General features: G+C 38.3%; 1 protein-coding gene across 2 annotated transcripts in view; it reads right to left on the bottom strand.

Moving 5' to 3' along the window:
• The window catches only part of LOC141492741 (GTPase IMAP family member 5-like), a 30,261-nt gene extending 11,202 nt beyond the window's left edge, over positions 1-19,059 (bottom strand). The window contains exons 1-4 of one of the 2 annotated variants that reach the window (XM_074193389.1): positions 18,952-19,058; positions 13,815-13,946; positions 11,486-11,544; positions 3,668-3,734 (exon numbers count right to left, since the gene is read on the bottom strand). In XM_074193389.1, coding sequence (XP_074049490.1) covers positions 3,668-3,734; positions 11,486-11,518 — 100 coding nt within the window. In that variant the 5' untranslated portion in view covers positions 11,519-11,544; positions 13,815-13,946; positions 18,952-19,058. Of the gene's footprint in view, positions 1-3,667; positions 3,735-11,485; positions 11,545-13,814; positions 13,947-18,951 lie in introns of both variants that reach the window. The other variant, XM_074193388.1, reaches the window with a different exon arrangement.
• Between the last annotated feature and the right edge of the window lie 223 nt (positions 19,060-19,282).

Below are 19,282 nucleotides of genomic sequence, written 5' to 3'. Positions count from 1 at the left end.
TATACTGGTGGCAAAAATTTTGAGGAAATTGAAGAACTGTTTTTCAAGGTTATCTAAAAGAGGAGAATCAACTTGCTATACAGGGTTAACTTTAATGCTCTTTTGACTGAAATATCAGAATAATGCCTTAAATTCAACAAGACCAAATTTCACCAAGGCTTCTGACAAAATCATTGTGTAGTTCAAGTAGGTAAGATGGAGGAATGAGTTGCATGATAATAAAGAAGATTTTTCAGAAGTGTTTATATAATTGGAAGCAAAGAGTAATCATTAATGAATCAGTGCCAACCTAAAAGTAGTTCTGTATTGCTGTACCCTTGGAAATCTTTCCTTGCATTTGTGTTGTTTAATATTGTAATATTGTTCTCTTTCTCTCTCTCTCTCTCTCTCTCTCTCTCTCTCTCTATATATATATATATATATATATATATATATATATATATATTTGAATTTTATCCAATTTATCAGTGATTCAAAATTAGAAGGAATCATTATTTATGGAAGACAGAATGATCTCAACGCATTAAAATAATTGAAGCCACTTTCTCTAGATAAGAACCCAAGCAAACACTTCTAACTGAAAACTCTTTTATAATTTGTTTAGTACATTAGACCACATAACTTGGGTCTGAACAAAATTTTTAAGTGTCCCTTTTCTACATACAACATAATAAAATTTCTCAAGAGGGAAAACAAAAAAATTCTCTATGTGGGGCTTGCTATCCTGCATCTGGTGAAATGGATCATTCAAAGTCAAGGGTTTAAATGATGTCTTTTTAAGTAAAATCATTCTGATACCCTCAGTTGAAAACAATTCTGAAGAAAATTTTAAAAAATGTAGTTCAAGGGACAAAAACAAATGAAAACCTTTGATATGTTAAAAAAAAAAGCAACAATAAAAAAGAATCAATGAGGCTGTTTCATGGAGCGGGGTCTTAGGGACTCCCTACCAAAATTTCAAAACCTACTTTCATACTCCTTTATTTTCAAAGGGCCCAAATTTGGATCCCACATCAAGGGTACCAATTCTTATGTTGACACTTGTTTTTGAGGAATTTTCTGAGTAATTAAAATTGCCTTGAATGAGTAGAAGTTTTTCCAAAATTTTGCACTCTGTCTTTGGTCTGAACTATCATATCTGGGTTAGAATTTATTCGACCCTGAATATCCAGATCTATATTTGACTAACCTTAAATTGTAAATTCCTTTGTCAAAAAAGTTCTAAATTTGATTTTTCAATAGTAGATGAATAAAGCTTGAATTAACTTTCATTATTTGACCTAATTAATGGCAAAGTAAATTTCAACTTGTTTTAAGACCAATTTTGTAGATTATTTTTAGCAAGACACATTATCTACAAGTGATCTGAGTCTGAAAAGCCAGTCAGCCAGAAAATACTCTGCACCATAACCAAAACAGAGAGCTGAATCAGATGTATCCAGAGAATCACACAGCTGTATGATATGAGATGTCTAAGTCTCAAATGGACAGTTTGGGTTTTCTTTTTTAACTGTTTACTGTTTTCCATTGTGACTTTCATCTGTAAATTCTACTTACAAAAAGGAATTGATTCCTTTGGTTTTGTCAGTGGATTCTCCCCTTCTGCCCTTCACCCAGTTGGTCCCATCCTTAAGAACCCTGGATGAAGTTTTTGTAATACCAATCAATGATTCATTGAGAAAATTTCATCTCTTAATATAATCAAATTGGGGGATGTGAGTAACAATTCTTTCTCTAGTATTAATAACCAATTATTCAATCAGAACCAAGGCTTTTCCCCATCTTAAAAAAACTTCTTTATCGAGAAATCAATAAATGTTGGAAATCTTTTTGAAAGATTTACTCTGACCAATATCTAATCAGACAGTCAAAGAAATTCTAATTTTCTAGGTTAATGGGTGCTCAAATAGATCTGGAAAGTGTTGCTTCTCCCTTTTATTGGACAGGTGATTTGGAAGTTGTTAAGACTCTTTGACCAAGATTTAAGTTACTCAAATCAACCTAAGACCCTCAATTGTCCAATCTCTCATTGTAATATTCATTCCCATATTAATTGTTAGCCAATAGATTGATTGCCACCCTCAGGAAACTATTCTTTAAAGGGTATCTAAACTATGAACCCATCATCATGAAGGGTCTTTGGTCAAAGAGCATAGTCAAGTGACCATCATTTTATTAAAATGCTAGCATTATTAATAAAATTATTATCCAGAAATTGTCTCTTAAACATTTTTAAATACCTTAATTGCATGCAAAAATGAAAAATACTTTCATAAAGTAGAAGTCAAATATAAGCATATCCAAGCAAACATGAGAAAAGTTTAAAAAAATCAAATGCTTAAATATTACCCCCAACATTGGTTCAATGCATTAAGTTCAATGTATTCAGGAATTAAAATGTGCTTTGGCCGACTGACTGACAAAAAGTCAAGAGAAAAAGTAGATAAAAGAGAGAAGAGAGGGTGAGGGTTGGCTAATATCAAATGCTCTAAGAATGGAGCCATGGATAAAGAGGTATCTGAGGTTGGCAGGGAGTCTAAGAATTTGCATATAGGAGTAACCTTGATGAGTGAAACTCTTGATTAAATTTAATTAATTAAGTTAAACTGTTAATCTCTCAGAACAGATATAATTAGGGATTTTCCATCCTGAGACAGAAACAGTTAATCGGTGCTGTTGTTTGTCTTGGATCTTGAAGAAGATCATAATATCAAGACAAGAAGAAGACCATAGCATCAGAGGGGTGATGCTATGACAAGCACATGAAGTGGATTTAGTTATGAGGGTCCAAGTCACCAGTCTCACTTTCTCCTCTAGAGTCATCTGGATCCAGAGCCAGATATGAATTGGACAGTTGGAGATGACCCTGAATGAAAGGGAGTCAATATTAAATGATTTGTCCAAGGTCACAGAGCTAGTGTCAAGTGTCTGAGGCTGAATTTGAGCTTCTGTTCTTCTGACTCCAAGACCAGTGTTCTATCCACATAGGATAGATAGTGCATAGAGCGATCTACGTGGGTGGAGGAGTGTGACTGATCCCATAGCCATCCTTTGCTATCCTCTATTGAACCAACCTAATTTTGCTGATATTTCCACTGTCCACTCTCGGGGTAGACATTAATAGAGACCTTAACCATGGGCTTAGGGCTTATACTTAAGAAGAAAGGGTGCCTCCTGAATGTCAGCTACTAACCCAGCCTGGTTATAGCTCTTTCCTCAAACAATCAGGGTATATTTTCTCATAAAGGACCTCCATAATTCTTCTTTCCACCTCATACTATAGAAGCTCAGTATCCTGTCAGAATAAATGGATAGACTCAGCAAAGGGTAGCAATTCCCAGAAGTCTTAGATATTACAGTTTTTTCCAGCAGAGCCCATTATAGTGGTAGAGGAAGTAGAGTTTCTTAACATTCCTTTTCCTGTAGTTGTAACATCCAAGAGATTGGTTAAACATATAGAAGGAAAAAGAATGAATTAAAGAAAGAATAAGGACATTTAAAGGAAAGGGAAAAATAAAGAAGAGAAACTGAGGAAAGATTGAGGAGAAATTGTTGTCCAGAGAAGGTTTTGTCTCCTTGGAAAAGGGTCAACATTCTAGTTTCCAAAAGACAGTAAGAATCTTATCCCACCCCAACCCTGTTGGGGTAGTCCTGGGCGCCTGCTTACCTTGGTTTGTCTTCTCACTCATATTGTGAGGGCTCTCTCCACAGAGATCTACTCCTTTTAGGCAGTTCTGTAGTAAAAGAAATACTTATAAACTTTTATGACCTAAAAGGAATGAAGATAATAGCAAAATGGAAAAGAAATATTTTCCTGTCCCTCTGATATAATTTTACCCAAAAGAAGTCCTCCTAGAGTCCTAATCAGAGTTGAGGTCTGAACCTATATTTGAGCATAATAAGAAAACCTATTTCTACACATATTATTTGGCAGCAATTAATCACAGCCAGAACCCAGAGAGGAAATATTTCTCACATGAAATATCACAATCTTATTAAAGCTTTAGGATTTTTTGGTGGGGGGGGGGAGAATGAGTTCACAATGTCTATATGTTGACTTTGGGCAGAAAATAAACTGTGGCATAACTATAAGGACTCAAAAATCTACCCTTGTTTACATCCTGTTAGCAGTCATCCTATATATCTCCTATGCTTTGTGACTAAATTGCTTGAGGAAGCCATCTCTAACCTACATTCTGTGCTTCTACTTCTACTTCTACTTTCTTCTCATTCTCTGCTCAACCCCTTCCACTCTGACCTCTGAGCTCATTGTTCAATTTTAAACAAGGCAATAGTTTCACCCTCTAGAAACCCCTGGGCTTCCATCACACACACACACACACACACAGACACACAGACACACAGACACACAGACACACAGACACACACACACACACACACACACACACACACACACACACACACACACACACAGACTAGTTTTGTAACCAGCCAAACAAACAAAACAAAACAAATTCTAAAGAGGAAGCAGATAGAGACCACATTTTCTTTACTCTTTCTCAGTTTAACCCTTAATGTGACAAAATAGTAGAAGGATAAACCAGGAATTGATTTGTCTTGAGCCAGAGATTATTCTGTCCCACTGGTGGCAGTGAGTCAGAGCAGATGACCTCAACTTTTCCCGTACCTTTGGACAGAACAAGTTTTAACCACTTCAAGTACTCCCTCTCATCTTTGGGGGAAGGGTAGAGACAGGTGATTGAAACAATCTCCTAGCTAGAAGCTAGGGTCCATTATCTAAAGCTAGAAAAGCTCTGTTTATCTAAAGTAGTCCTTATTTATGAACACAGAAGATGGTCTCTACATTACTTTTGGATCTAAAGAACACCAAACAAATTTCTCCTAAAAAGGCTCTCCTACTTTTCCTGAAATACTCTACTTGGAAGGTCATTCTGTTGGATTAAGTTTTGCCTTCTCCATGAGATTCTTTTTTGCAGATGACAAATGGTTTATGGGTTGGGAAATAATACCCTGCAACATTATCACTTTTGAAAGAGTTACTTGGGAGTTTTTTAGATGTCTTTTTCTCTGAGAGTAGAAATGGGGCAGCATTGGGACCTGAGGAAGAAGGGATTCTTTCTCTGCTAAAGCTCATGAAGAAAAGTACAAAAAGGGGAGCTCAGGGGGGAAAAAGATTGCTCAGATATCAGTTTTATTGGGAGGGTAATTCTATACTTTGATGATACTATGTAGTCACAGAATTTCCAGAGAGAAGACTTAAACATTGTCTTCACAGCAAAGGAGGAAGGGAGAGTAAAAAAAAAAGGCCTCCAAGTTCACGTAAGGAGAAGAGAGTCAACTCTAGCTTCCCATCTTTCCCTTGACCTTCCTGATGACTGCCTTGGTCCTTCTTCTGTACTCCTCCTCCTCCCACTTGTAGCAACCTCCACCCCCATATGCACACTTATTAAATTTTAAAGATGGAGCCAGTCAACCCCACATAACTGCTTCTGCAGGGGCCCTTCCAGGTCCATGACACACCACACTCCTGTCATTTTATGTGTTCTTTAGGAGAATCCCTGCAACCATGGTTGAGTTACATGAGTTACAATGAGTTAGCTCACTGCTGAATTTAGTAAATTGTGAAGAAAGCTCAGCCTGTCTTTGATACCCCATTGCCTTCTATTTCCTCCCCTTTCTTTTTTTACAGGACACTGTTGGGAACATCCAGTGCCTTAACATTTTCTCTGCTTGCAAAGAACTTTCCATGATAGAAATCGATCCAAGTTTGTTCAGTCTTCAGAATTATCCTTGCTTGTTCCTCCAGCAAAACTACTATTCCCCTTGTCCTACTTTCACATCTCTAGGGAAAAAGAGATATGCTGGAAAATATTTAGCAACCAGCTTTTCAGGGAAGAAATGTACTTTTGATACACTTTTAAGTTTGGCCTTTATTATTAACATTTTCCCATGACTTTTAAAAGTCCATAAAAGCAACAAAAGAATGAATCAAACCCAAATCAATTGACTCTGGGGAGTTAGTGAGAGCTAACTCCAGCACACTCCTCTATCAGACGCAAGGGTTAAAAAAAACCCCAACAAATTTTATCTAATCAACTTGTGTCAGATAAACTAATTCCAACTAAAATGCAAATAACTAAGAACAACTTATATGAAGATTATTCTAAACCTTGTTTACTGCTCATTTGTGTCCCAAGTCATTTCTGTTTTCTTGGTAAAGACACTGAAGTGTCTTGCCATTTCCTTCTTCAGTTCATTTTACAGATAAGGAGCTACAATTCCTCATAAAATTTTTTGACACTCCCTTTGTACCAGAGAAGTTTGAATTATTATTGTACTAAAAGATAAAATATGTTGATATTATACAATATTATACCTATATTTCATGCATTTCTAAGTTTCCAAACTTTTCTTTTGTTGTCTACTGACCTTAGAAACATTGTCTGCAGCTTCTGCAAAACTCCCACATAACTCCTACACAATTTCTTATGCCTGCTCACAATATATCAAAGTTGTGAAAGAAAAAGTGAAGAAGTGGAAGGGATAATTGTAAGGCAAATAGAATTAAGTGACTTGCCCAGATAGCATAGCTAGGAAGTGTCTGAGGTCAAATTTAACTCAGGTCCTCTTACATACAGAGCAGGTACTCTATCCAGTGTCCCAAATAGCCATATAATTCTCATCCTAGAGGAGGATTTACTTAGTCATCCTTTGGACAAGGCTTTTTCCTTGAACACACTTCCATCAGAAAGGTCAGAGGAGAAAAGGAAGCCTGAACCAATTTTCTTCTCTTCCTTGGGGGGGGGGGGGGAAGATAAGTAAATCTTAACCAGATAGCTGAAGAAAGCAATGTTTACCCCAAAGAAATGAATATATATATAATGATGAATTGTGCATTCAGAACAGATATTTGAGTCAGAAAAGGTAAAAAGGAGAGTGCTTTTCAAGTACAACACTTAGAACATCAACTTCTCTGATTAAGGGTGGGGTTGGTTTTTCATTTTGAGGACATAACTTTGTCTATGGTCCCTGTCAATAATGACAATAATCAATAATGACTCTGACCTGATTCTATTGGCAGATTTGTTTGTTCCTTCTTCCAGATTTGTTGATCAAGTCCTTATTTCCTCTCTCATCCACTTGCCCTGAAGAAAAGCCCTCACTCACATATTTGGCGACACACGAATGATTATTCACCTGAAAGGGATTGTCATATAGGAGCCAACTCTGGGACTCTTGGAGGGAGTGAGGACTCAATCATCACGCATATATTTCACCCAGATTCAGCAGGAGCCAGAGCTAAGATTGAAAGCAAGCAGAGAAACAAAGCAAACTGTCTGAGAGGGGGAGCTCTGCTCCCTGGACAGAGAAGGGAGCCCACCCTTCTGAAGAGGTGCCACCAATCCCTCACCTGGCCAGTCCGGGCACTGTGACTTTACCAAAATGAACAGCTTTCCCTCTCCTCCTCACAGAGCTGAGCTTTGCATTCAATCTAGGGGGAGCCTGGAGCCTGGGTTTGTGTGTGTGACAGAGCAGCAGAAGGCAGATTGAAAAATAAAAGAACTACTGAAAAATGAAAGTTGTCTTGCCTTGGGACCTCCTATTTCCTGAAAATGGAGAGATGAAGAGAAACAGACTTCTGAGGTTAACTAATGGGTGCCTCTCTGCAGAGACACTTTGAACCAAGGGGGTTTCTGAGCTGAGGAACCAAGAGAAAGAGATTTGTTTTTTTTTCCCCTTAGGTTTTTGCAGGGCGAATGGGGTTAAGTGGCTTGCCCAAAGCCACACAGCTAGGTAATTATTAAGTGTCTGAGACTGGATTTGAACCCAGGTACTCCTCACTGCAATGTCCATGCTTTATCTACTGAGCCACCTAGCCGCCCCGAGAAAGAGATTTCTAAAGAAGCTGTTAATCATTTGTAAGGAAGAAAACATTTCTAAAGTCTGAACTAAGGCAACAGAGCAGAGAAATGGGGGGAAGCAGAGGAAATTGGCCTGACAGCTGTTTTGATTACCAGGCCCTCATATTATACATGAAAGTAACTGCTTAGTAGATACCTCCCCACCTTTACCTATAGCAGAATAACTCCTTTTTAAAGAAACATAAGTTATCATAGACTTATTACCACCTCCATTTGTTATACCCTCTGAGATATGTTCATATAGCTAAGTTTAGCTACTTCCCAAGGCCTAGAAAGCATAAGCATTAGATAGGTAAGCTTAGGTAGCCCCAATGTACTGTAGGAGGTTACCCTGTGTGTAGCCCAGATACTGATCCTTCTTTTCTCCTTACACTTCTAAAAATTCTATCAAAAACCTGTGGTTTTGTTGACCTGTCAGCCAGCCTAGATTATTGCAGATGACCCAGTGTGGTCACTGCAGCTCTCTCACTAGTGGGACAGGAAGGTCCACCAGACTTTGCTCAAGAGGAGCCATGACCCAGCCTTGCTGGTAGTGGGAGTGATTAGGATCCTTTGATGTATAGTCTGTGACTTTCTATCTTCAGGAACAAATCTTTACTGAAGGTAGGAACTAGTCTGCTGGCAGACTTAAGGGACTCCTGTAAATATAGACATCTCTTAGGGATATTGCCTAATCCTGGATTCAGACATTTATACCTGCTGGAAAAAAAAAATCTTGTGTTGAGCATCAGTCCTGCCTGAATCTGAATCACTTGTGGCTCCAATTTGACACTGAGTACAAAACACTCCATTGTACTAACATATAACCAACTCCTAAATCTGGAGATTTGCTCACTCTCTAGCTTTGTCCCCTTGGTACCTTCCTTTTTACTATTTTACTGCTTGCTCACAGGACCATGATGTTCGAGTTTTTCCTTCCCATCCCACTAAAATCTTCAGATAAGTGAGCTTTCTCCCTTGTCTTGTCCTGTAAGCTACACTATCCCTTTAAGCTCCTTTTCACATGGAACAGTTTTGTGATGAAAAAGTGAGAAAAGGCATTTTTGTATAAAAAATGATTTAAAACTGCTCCAGAGTTGTAAGCCACATCTTTTGATGACAAAATTAATAGGAAAAGAATTTCTGAAAAGCAAAAAGAAAAATTAGTAAAATATTTTCCTGAGGCAAGGCTGCTAAATTTCCTAGGAGTATCTCTTCACAGTTGAGGTATCTTTTCTGTAAAGCTGTTAGCTCTGTTCCTTCTCCCTTTATCTACCACTGACTGCAGCCACAGTTCTATTTAACTATTTAAATCAGTTAGCTTTTAATAAAGAATATTTCCTTTGAAAATCTAAGAGGAACAGAAATACAAATACTTCTCCCATGACCTCAGGGATATACTATCCTCTATAACTCCTCAGCCTCACATACCTAATATGCTTTCTACACGCAAAATTTCCACTTAATTCTTGTCTAAATTCAGCCACTCAAGGAAACTGCTATTGACCATGTGGTTACTGGACTGGGGAACTAGTGAAAGAATGCCTAGGCTCACTAAGACATATAGCTTTCACATGGAATTTGATTGACATTGGGCAGAAAATGAATTGTGACATAAATATAGACTCAAAATCCTCCCTTGATTCTTCTACCATTCCTGTAAGCAATCATTCTATTTATTTCCTATCCTTTGTGATTGTTCCTGAAAAAGCCATCTACAAACTACATGCTGTGCCTCTACTTCCTGTTCTCTGGCTCTCTACTCAACCCTTTCCTATCTAGCTTCTGACCTCTTTGTTCAACTGAAACAATCCTCTCCAAAGTTACCTGTTATGTCTTAATTGTCTTATTTAATGCCTTTTCCCCCAAGCTTTATCTGAACATTTGGCACTACTGATGACCTTCTCCTGGATCAGTTCTCTAGGTTTTTATGATTTCTTCTCTCCTGGTTCTCCTCCTATCTGTTAGATGCCTTTTAGTTTCCTTTCCTAGTTCTTCATTTATATGGCAGCTAGATGGCAGAGTGCTGGTTCTGGAGTCAAGAAGACTCGTCTTTGTGACCTTGGGCAAGTCACTTTCCCCAATTTGCCTCAGTTTCCTCATCTGTCAAATGTGCTGGAGAAGGAAATGGCAAACCTCTCCAATATCTTTGCCAAGGAAATACTGAATGGGACCATGAAGAGAATCCTATAGCTAAATAAATATTTTAGAACATGCCCAACAACTCTAAAAGACTCCTTTCAGCCTCTGCTCTAAGTATTCTCCTCTCTTTGCTTCTTTATACTGTCTCACATGCTGACCTTTTCAGCTCCCATGTATGGTCACTTTTTGTCCCTAGGCAGTTGATCCCCAGAAACAGCTTTAGTTTCCTTTCCTGAGCTCTAATCATGAATTACCAACAGCCTTTTGGATATCTCAAGCCAGATTATTGCAAAGCATTTTTTTTGGCTAGGCAATGGGGTTAAATGGCTTGCCCACGGCCACACAGCCAGGTAATTATTAAGCGTCTGAGGCCAGATTTGAACTCAGGTACTCCTGACTCCAGGGCCGGTGCTCTATCCACTACGCCACTACGCCACCCCTCACAAAAGTATTTCAAACTCAATAAGCTGAAAACAATTCATTCTATTCCTTGTCCCTTTCCCCCAATTCAGAGTATGTGACAAAGCACAGGTGATGCAAACTCTTTATGCCTGGTGTCTCCTTCCTCACTAGAGTCTCTCTTCAACACTGGTTCATAAGAAGGAAACAATCTGAGTCTCCTAACTTTCAACACACCTTCTTCTGTACTCATATAGGCACCATTCAAGTTATGGTTCTCTTCACCTCTCCCTTGGACTAGAACCATCTGACTTGGTGTCCAAGTCTAAAATTTCTCCTCACTTCATTGTATCCTCTACTCAGCTTCCAAGATAATTTTTGTAAAGTCTAAATCTGATCGTGTCACCTCTTCTCCAGATCCAGGCTTTTCAGTGATCTCCAAGAGCTCCCTAGTACCTCTAGGACCAAATCTAAACTCTTCTACCATTTATTTACTACTATATTATTTATAAATAAAGCTCCTCATCATCTGCTTCCATTACTACCTTTCCAAATCTTAATCTTTACTTTATTCCCCACACTCAGAGATCCAGTTACACTGGTCACCTTCCTGGTCCCTAAACAAGATACTCCAATTCCCATCTTCAAGCCCTTGTATTGGCTATCCCCCATGCTTGACTGCTCTTCCTACCACCTTTGTAATTTACTTAGAGGTCAGTGTAATATTACTAATAATTACTAAACTCCGTTAATATTAAGCCATCGAATATGGGGCTTGGGAAATATTACATACCAAATAAAGTAGATTAATTAAATTACTTTTATGGAAATATGCCCTTGCCATGATTTGGGGGAGACCTAGAAATGAAACTGCTCCAGTATGTCCATGGGGCTTCAAAAGGTAATCCCCATCTCTCTGGGACATGTAGATGTCAAATGAAGAAATGAAAGAAAGAAAATGACCTTGGATTAACTATTTTGACCTAGGCATTCTATGCCTCTGAGGATTTTAACAATGATTTTTAATCAGAATATGAGGAATCAAGGAAAGTAATACTTACTGAGCAGGCAGGTGTACTTGTATAGCTTCCCATCTTTGAACAGTGCTGAAGTACCAGAGCTAAGAGTGGAAAAGAGAAGAGACAAAAAATAGGAATTTGTATTTTTGAATTTATAGAAATACTAACACTTAATTTTTTATTTATTATCATTTGTTTACCTGCATTCCTATAATTATGGTTTATCCCTGTAAAAAGAAATAAATGAAATATGGGAGATGTTCCCTGTCTGCAAGAAGTTGACAATCTACCTGGAGAGATATGTCTTAGGCGATAGATTTTAAATGTCAGTAATTTTAGGGGCAATGATAATTAATAAGTACCACCTTCTCCATGAAGCCTTCCTTCCTATATCATCCTAACTCTCAACCACCACTCCCACCCCCTGGCACTGGTTGTGCAACTCACAGGCATCAGCTTGTTCTTTTATCTTAAATAGGAGTTATTTATTTGTCATAATTCCACTCTGATATTCTAAACTCCTGGCTCAGTGTCTCACTCCCATACTTTTCCATAGCATCTAACACAGGACCTTGTTCATTGATTATAATCATTACAGCTTTGTAAATAGGTAACTTTAGCTGAACCTTGAAAGAGAGGCAGAATTGTGCTAGCTTGGGGAAGGAAGATTGAACATTCCGTAGTTCTCTGTTACTCCAAGGGTGAGGGAGGGTTGCCAGGTCTCCTTATGAAATGCCCAAAACAAGTCTGGCTTCTTCAGGTTATCTCCAAAAATCTCATCTAGGAAATATAGTCACCTTCAGAAGAATCATCTAACAATGACACTTTCTAAAATATTTGAGACCTATGAAAGTAGCTCATTTTTTTTCCCCAAAGGAATGAACATTTATTAAATGCGTACCATGTACCAGTGCTCATTTGAACTCCATGAAGCTGGTGCTATTGTTTGTTTAATACATAGTTTTATTTTTAATATATATTTTATTTCCTCCCAATTGCATATTAAAACAAAATTCTAAAATATTTTTAAAAAAGCTTTGAGTTCTAAATTTTATCTCTCTGTCCCCTCCTCCTCTACAATACAATTTGACACACACAACCATATTTAGTTTATTTAGTATTTTATTTTTCCCCAAATACACATAAAAAATTTTACATTCTTTTTTTGGAAAGGCATTGTGGTTAAGTGGCTTGCCCAAGGCCACACAGCTAGGTAATTATTAAGTGTGTGAGACCGGGTTTGAACCCAGGTACTCCTGACTCCAGGGTCGGTGCTTTATCCACTGTGCCACCTAGCCGCCCCCTGATCATAGTTACATAGCACAATTTGTTCAACCATTCTCCAATTGCTGACCAAGTCCATTTTTAAAGGTATTACTTCTCGGTATTTTTGTTTGTTTTTTGCAAGGCAATGTGATTAAGTGACTTTGACTTATTCACTTAATAATTACATTAGTTTGGGGCGGCTAGGTGGCGAAGTGGATAAAGCACCGGCCTTGTAGTCAGGAGTACTTGGGTTCAAATCCGGTCTCAGACACCTAATAATTACCTAGCTGTGTGGCCTTGGTCAAGCCACTTAATCTCATTTGCCTTGCTAAAACCTAAAAAAATAAAAAAATAATTAGATTGGTTGTAATTATTAAGTGTCTGAGGCTGACCTGAACCCAGGTCCTCCAACTCCAGGGCCAGTGCTCCATCCACTGTGTCACCTAGCTGCCACTGTCACTGGTTCAGTGACTCCCCTAGCCTGTTCCTGGTTTGCTAGGAATGGGGTTGTGCAAATGTGGTCTGTGTTCCACTCACCTATGTGGGACAGATCTTTCCTGCTATTCTTCTTAATTGTCTTTGGGACTGGTGGGCTGAGAGGTCTGGAAACCTCTATGGCTGCCACTGATTCAGATCCTCTAAGGCCTGCTCTTGGGGTTCCAGATTGTACTGTACTGTGCTCCTTTTTCACTCTGGCACAATAGACCTTTCTACCCTGTCTTGGGCTGGAATACTAATTCCATTTTTTTGTGACTTCTGCCACTTTAGAGTTTAGAGTCATTATTTAAAGGCATTTTGAGAGGTTTGAGGGAGAGCTCAGGTGAGTCCTTACTTTGTCTCTGTCTCCCTGATAACTCATATTTGAATAATATTTTAGGACTTGAAAAATATTTTCTTTTCCAACAATACTATAAGGAACATAGTACAGCAATCAATATCTCCAGGTGATAGATGAGGAAACTGAGGCTTAGAAAGTTTCTCATGGCCATACAGTGAGTACCTGAGTAAGGTTTTAAACCTACACTAGGTCTTCCATCTTTATATTCAACTCTTCATCTATTAAACTCCTTTACCTATTGCATTAAAAAGAAAGCAAAAAACGTACTTTGCAAAAAGGTTGTTAGCAATTAGTTGCCTTGTGATCACTGATCCAAGCTGATGCAGATTGGCTATTGATAGATTCTGGACTTCTTTTTCCTTTTCTCAGTGAGTCCAAGAAGAAAACCTGGACAGGAATCTAAGAATGCAAAACATTCTTTACATTTCTAGACATGTTGAAGTAGCAGCAGACAAGTCACCCTTAGTGTCTCACTACCATAAGCTGCTGGTCGTGGTGATGCCATAGTAAAAGTGAAAGATGGTTAAGGGAGAGGACCAGGGCTGCCAAATAGCCTTGTGATTGTCATAGGGGATTGCACAATAAGAGTCTAAACCCCAGTAGAACGATTAGTATTCTCATTCTAAAACTTGAATAAGTACTCTATGACTGTTTTTTGTTTGTTTGTTTGTTTGTTTTAGGTTTTTGCAAGGCAAAAGGGTTAAGTGGCTTGCCCAAGGCCACACAGCTAGGTAATTATTAAGTGTCTGAGACCAGATTTGAACCCAGGTACTCCTGACTACAAGGCCAGTGCTTTATCCACTATGCCACCTAGCCACCCCATGACTGTTTTTTAATCCAATCCTTGTGTCTTTTTGATAGGCTGCTTCACCAGAACTGGAAGAGCATACCCAAAAACTCTTATGGGGCACACCTAGTCATTTTTTGCCCTTCCACCACCCTCAAAGGATGAGCTGCTGAGATCCTCCAGGGAGTGAGGAGTCTCTGATCTTCTAGTTGATGCTTAGATAAAGCCTTGTACCTAGAGCTCTTGAAAGATAACTAGATATTGGAGAAAAAAAAAGAATGGACTATGGCCTTGTGAGCTTTGAAAGGTTGGAAGAATACCAGAAATCTAGGAATTAGAGTTCATATGAGCTGCAGTTGGTCAAGGTCCTGAGGAGGAACCCCTGCCCAGAACTGGATCAAAGTGTGAGTGAAATTTAGAAAATAAGGTTGCAATTTGGTCTATTATCTATAATCCATTCAGAAGTGAACTTTATAGGACAAAGACTTAGTGGTATTCACTTTAAGTTTTTGCTCAGTCCTCTCAGACAAGGTGTTAGAAAGGAGAATACACCCTCAGGCTGTGGGGATTTGTTTTAATATTTTATTTCATGCTATAGCTTCTCAGTGAACTATACCTAAATTAGCTTTAACCAATTGATATTAATTGGTTACATTATATAGGGACATCAATCAGTGGGTTAGTCAGTGATATAGCAGAGATATTAACATTAATTATGAGACATACTGGGGAGAACACTCTGAAATGGAGGTATTTCAAATCAATAACATTGATTATTGGTGGGAGACTTGAGGAACTGACTGATCTGTTTGTTCCTTAGACCTGGAACAATCTTTTTCCTCATCTCTGCTTCCTCATTTCCCTAGTTTCCTTTCAGTGCAACTGAAATGTCATCTTTAACTAAAAGTCTTTCCCAATTTCTCTTAATTCTAGTGACTTCCTTCTTTTAATTATTTCCTGCTTTTCCTTTGTATAGCTTATTCATCTATATTTTTAGCTTCTCCCCACATTAGATTTTAAGTTCATTGAGATCAGAAAGTTGCTTTCGCCACTTTTTGTATCCCCAGTGATTAGTTCAGTATCTGGCAGATGATGATGATAATGTTTGCCTTTTATTTTCAAAGAAGACCATAACATCAGAAAGGTGATGCCATAAGAAGTGCATGAATTGGATTTTAGTGAGGCATGCTGTGCAGTCACCAGACTCACTCTCTCCTCTGGAGCCAGCTGGATCAAGTGACCAGATATGAATCAGGATGACTGAAGATGATCTTGGATAGGAGAAAATTGGGATTAAGTGACTTGCCCAAGGTCACACAGCTAGTAAGTATCTGAGGCTGGATTTCAACTCAGGTCCTCCTGCCTTCAGGGCCAGCACTCTTCTCACTGTGCCATCTAGTTGCCCACAGACCATAAACCCTCACACCATACCTAACATATAGTAGGAGTTTAACATTTGACTGACTGAGAGAAGGACATTTGATAATGATCCACCTGAAATAGAGATGGCTACACTGTGCTCAAATAGGACAATTCTTCTAAATGATTCAGTATAGTTACAATCCTCAGGAAATAGTATTAACTTTACTTAAAAATATATTAGATTGGCAAGTCCTGAGGGTTAATACTACACAAATGAAGGCAATAATAACTTGTAAATAACAAACCTATGAGGTTTGTTTACATGAAATCTAAAAAAAAAGAAGAACCAATGACAAATATTTTAATATTTCTTCATCATTGTTCCTTAGGGCCAGATGCTAGAATGAAAAACGAACTGAATTTTTATTCAAAGATACTGGGTTCAATCAGATTCTATGATCCTACACAAATCACTGAACTTCTTTCTATATGATTCCTTTTTTATCTATATTATGAGAGTTAGATTTGATGACCTCTCATTTCATCTCCCTTCAGACTTTATAATTCTGTTGTTTGTTCATTGTTTAAAAACAACAAGCACAATTTTGAGATCCTTATGATTAATACCAATTACTGGACAGAAGTATCCAAAGAGCAAAAAAAAAAGGGCAATTCCTCCTGCAAAGAGAGAAATTTTCCTAATGAATATCCTGCTCCTTTTTACAGTACCAAAGAACAAAAAAACAAAAGAGAATCCCATTGACCAGAAATAGCTAAATAAATTATGGTAAATGAACATAAGGGAAAATTAATATGCAATAAGAAATAATCATCATATTGAATCCAAAGTAACATGAACACATGTAAGATGAAGCAAAGGGGAAAAGAGCAGCAACAGGAAAACAATATATACATACATATATATATATATATATATATATATGTATCTACATCACAAAGCTACAAGGCAATGAAAATTGAATGGGGTGAAATAATGATCAATAAATTTAGTACTGGAAAAGGAGAAAACAGAGGGGTCAGGATTCACAAGTGTCAAACATGAGATATATTTTTATTACAATTTGTCAATTGATTTTGAACAAATTTCTTTCCTCCTTTCTCTCTCTCTCTCTCTCTCTCTCTCTCTCTCTCTCTCTCTCTCTCTCTCTCTCTCTCCCCCCCCTCCCTCCCTCCCTCTCTTCATCTGTGTGTGTGTGTGTGTGTGTGTGTGTGTGTGTGTGTGTGTGTGTGATAGATGTGATTTTAGGCTTTTGCTCTCTGGCAGGGGAGAAGGAAAAAAGGATTTGGAGGTAAGAATCCAGGTGATAAAAAACACAAAATATATCAATAAAAATCTTTTTAAAAAGAACTCACTGATGGAACACTATTGTTCTATTAGAAACCAGGAGGGATGGAAATTCAGGGAATACTGGAGGGATGTGCATAAACTGATGCTAAGCAAGATAAGCAGAACCAGAAAAACACTGTACACCCTAACAGCATCATAGGGACTATGATCAACCTTGATGGACTTGCTCATTCCATCAGTGCAACAATCAGGGACAATTTGGGGCTGTCTGGAATGGAGGATACCATCTGTATCCAGAGAAAGAGTTGCGGAGTTTGAACAAAGTTCAAGGACTATTCCATTTAATTTAGGGGGAAAAACTGAAATCTTGTTGTCTGATCTTGTTATCTCTTATACTTTATTTTTCTTCTTTAAGGATATGATTTTCTCTCTCATCACACTCAATTTGGATCAATGCACAACATGGAAACAATGTAAAGACTGACAAATTTTTTTCTGGGGGATGGGGGAGGGAAGTGAGATGGGGGAAATTGTAAAACTCAAAATAAATAAAATTTTAATTAAAAAAAAGAAACCATAAAAAAAGAACTGTTTCCCTTGACCTAATTCTACACTAACCAAATACCTCCTGATAAGTAATTTGCTCTTCTGAATGAAAATGTTCAGTGGGTTTGTCAGCCCTAAGTATTTTTACTTATTAAATTATTATTTCAATTAATTAATTCTCATATTAATTTAGTAATTATTCCTTTGTGAGTTTAGTTAGTATGAATCAGTCCCACCCCAAGCCTTAATCACCCCTCACTTATACTGCTGTAAAACACTGGGTTCCACCTAAATCTTAGATTTGGAATAATCCTCCCACTAAGATTCAGACAACCTCTGAAGAAACCTTCTTGTTTCTGAAACACTGTCCCCCTGTTTGGGGACAGAGTTGCCCCACAGAAGAGGGTAGTCCTGCTCTTTTGGTCTGATGTTTGTCCTTCCTTCTCAAAGAGAGAGACAGAGACAGAGACAGAGACAGAGACAGAGACAGAGACAGAGACAGAGAGAAAAGAAAGAGACAGAGAAACAGAGAGACACAGAGAGAAGCAAAAAGGGGGGGAGGAGGGAGTGAGAAACAAAAAGAGGAGTTATATAGCCCAATTTGCCAGCAGTGGGGTCACTCTTGTTACTCCCAGAAGTTGATATTTGTCTTTCAGGGAAGCGATGCCAGGACATGCAAATGAATTGGGTCGCTAGGTGAATCAGGGGATGGAGTACTGGTCTTGGAGTCAGAAAAAAACTCATTTTCCTGAGTTCAAGTGTGACTTCAGACCCTTACTAGTTCAGTGACCCTGGGCAAATCATTTAGCCAGTTTGCCTCTGATATCCTCAGCATGACTCCATGGATAGTTTTCCTTGTGCTCAGTGTAAAGTTGCCCTTAAGATTTTGGAGGTGCTGAGCCGGGCAGCCTCATCCACTGCTGTTACAGAGCCAGTGCCAGAAGGGTCTTTGAAGACTGGGAGAAAACTAAAATCCAGGGATATTGAGTGACTTAAGGTCCTACACCCTGTCACGGTCTAGGATAGGATTTGAACCACATCTTCCTAATTCAAAACTCTATCCATATTTATCATATATAGAGAGAGCACAGAGCAGCCCTAGACAGTTATTTGGGGTAGGGGCAATCTGGGGGAGAAAATGTTTTATCAAAATCATTGTAACAAGAATCATTTCCTTCTTTACATTCTGATGAAAGAAAGCTATTAAATAGGAAGACATAGACGGACCAGCTCCCTCTCCTCTCAAAAGAAAGAGAAGTTAGCCAAATATGCATTGAGCTGACCTTCCCCTTCTCCCAATTCCAAGTCAGGAATCCCTACTCCTTTTCATCTGGGGTTCCCTCCCCTGACTCCTCTAACCCAGGCCCCCTATTGTTTCCCAGTTCCCTTCCCAGACTCACCTTCTTCCAGAGAAGTAGTATCTGTCTTTTCCAATGGCCTGGAAAAGAATCTGTGAGGTTGGTTTCACTTTTGCTTCCCGAACCAAAAGTCATTTATCCTTCAGAATGTTCAGGGAGTGGCTTTAACCAAAGAATCTGGAGCCCTCACTGGGTAGTATGACTATAATGAAGCCTTCTAATTTGTGATGAAGTGATTAGTATACCATAATAATAAAAATGATAAATATGAATAATGTGGGTTGATCCACATTAATGAAAATTTCCTCCTGACCAGAAACATTTCCCTCAATGGTCTGATGTTGTGATTAAAATTCATACCATTAGAAATTGA

This window comes from Macrotis lagotis, chromosome 7 (assembly GCF_037893015.1).
Source record: "Macrotis lagotis isolate mMagLag1 chromosome 7, bilby.v1.9.chrom.fasta, whole genome shotgun sequence".
NCBI classification, from domain to species: Eukaryota; Metazoa; Chordata; class Mammalia; order Peramelemorphia; family Peramelidae; genus Macrotis; species Macrotis lagotis.
This window is presented reverse-complemented; position numbering and strand designations above follow the sequence as displayed.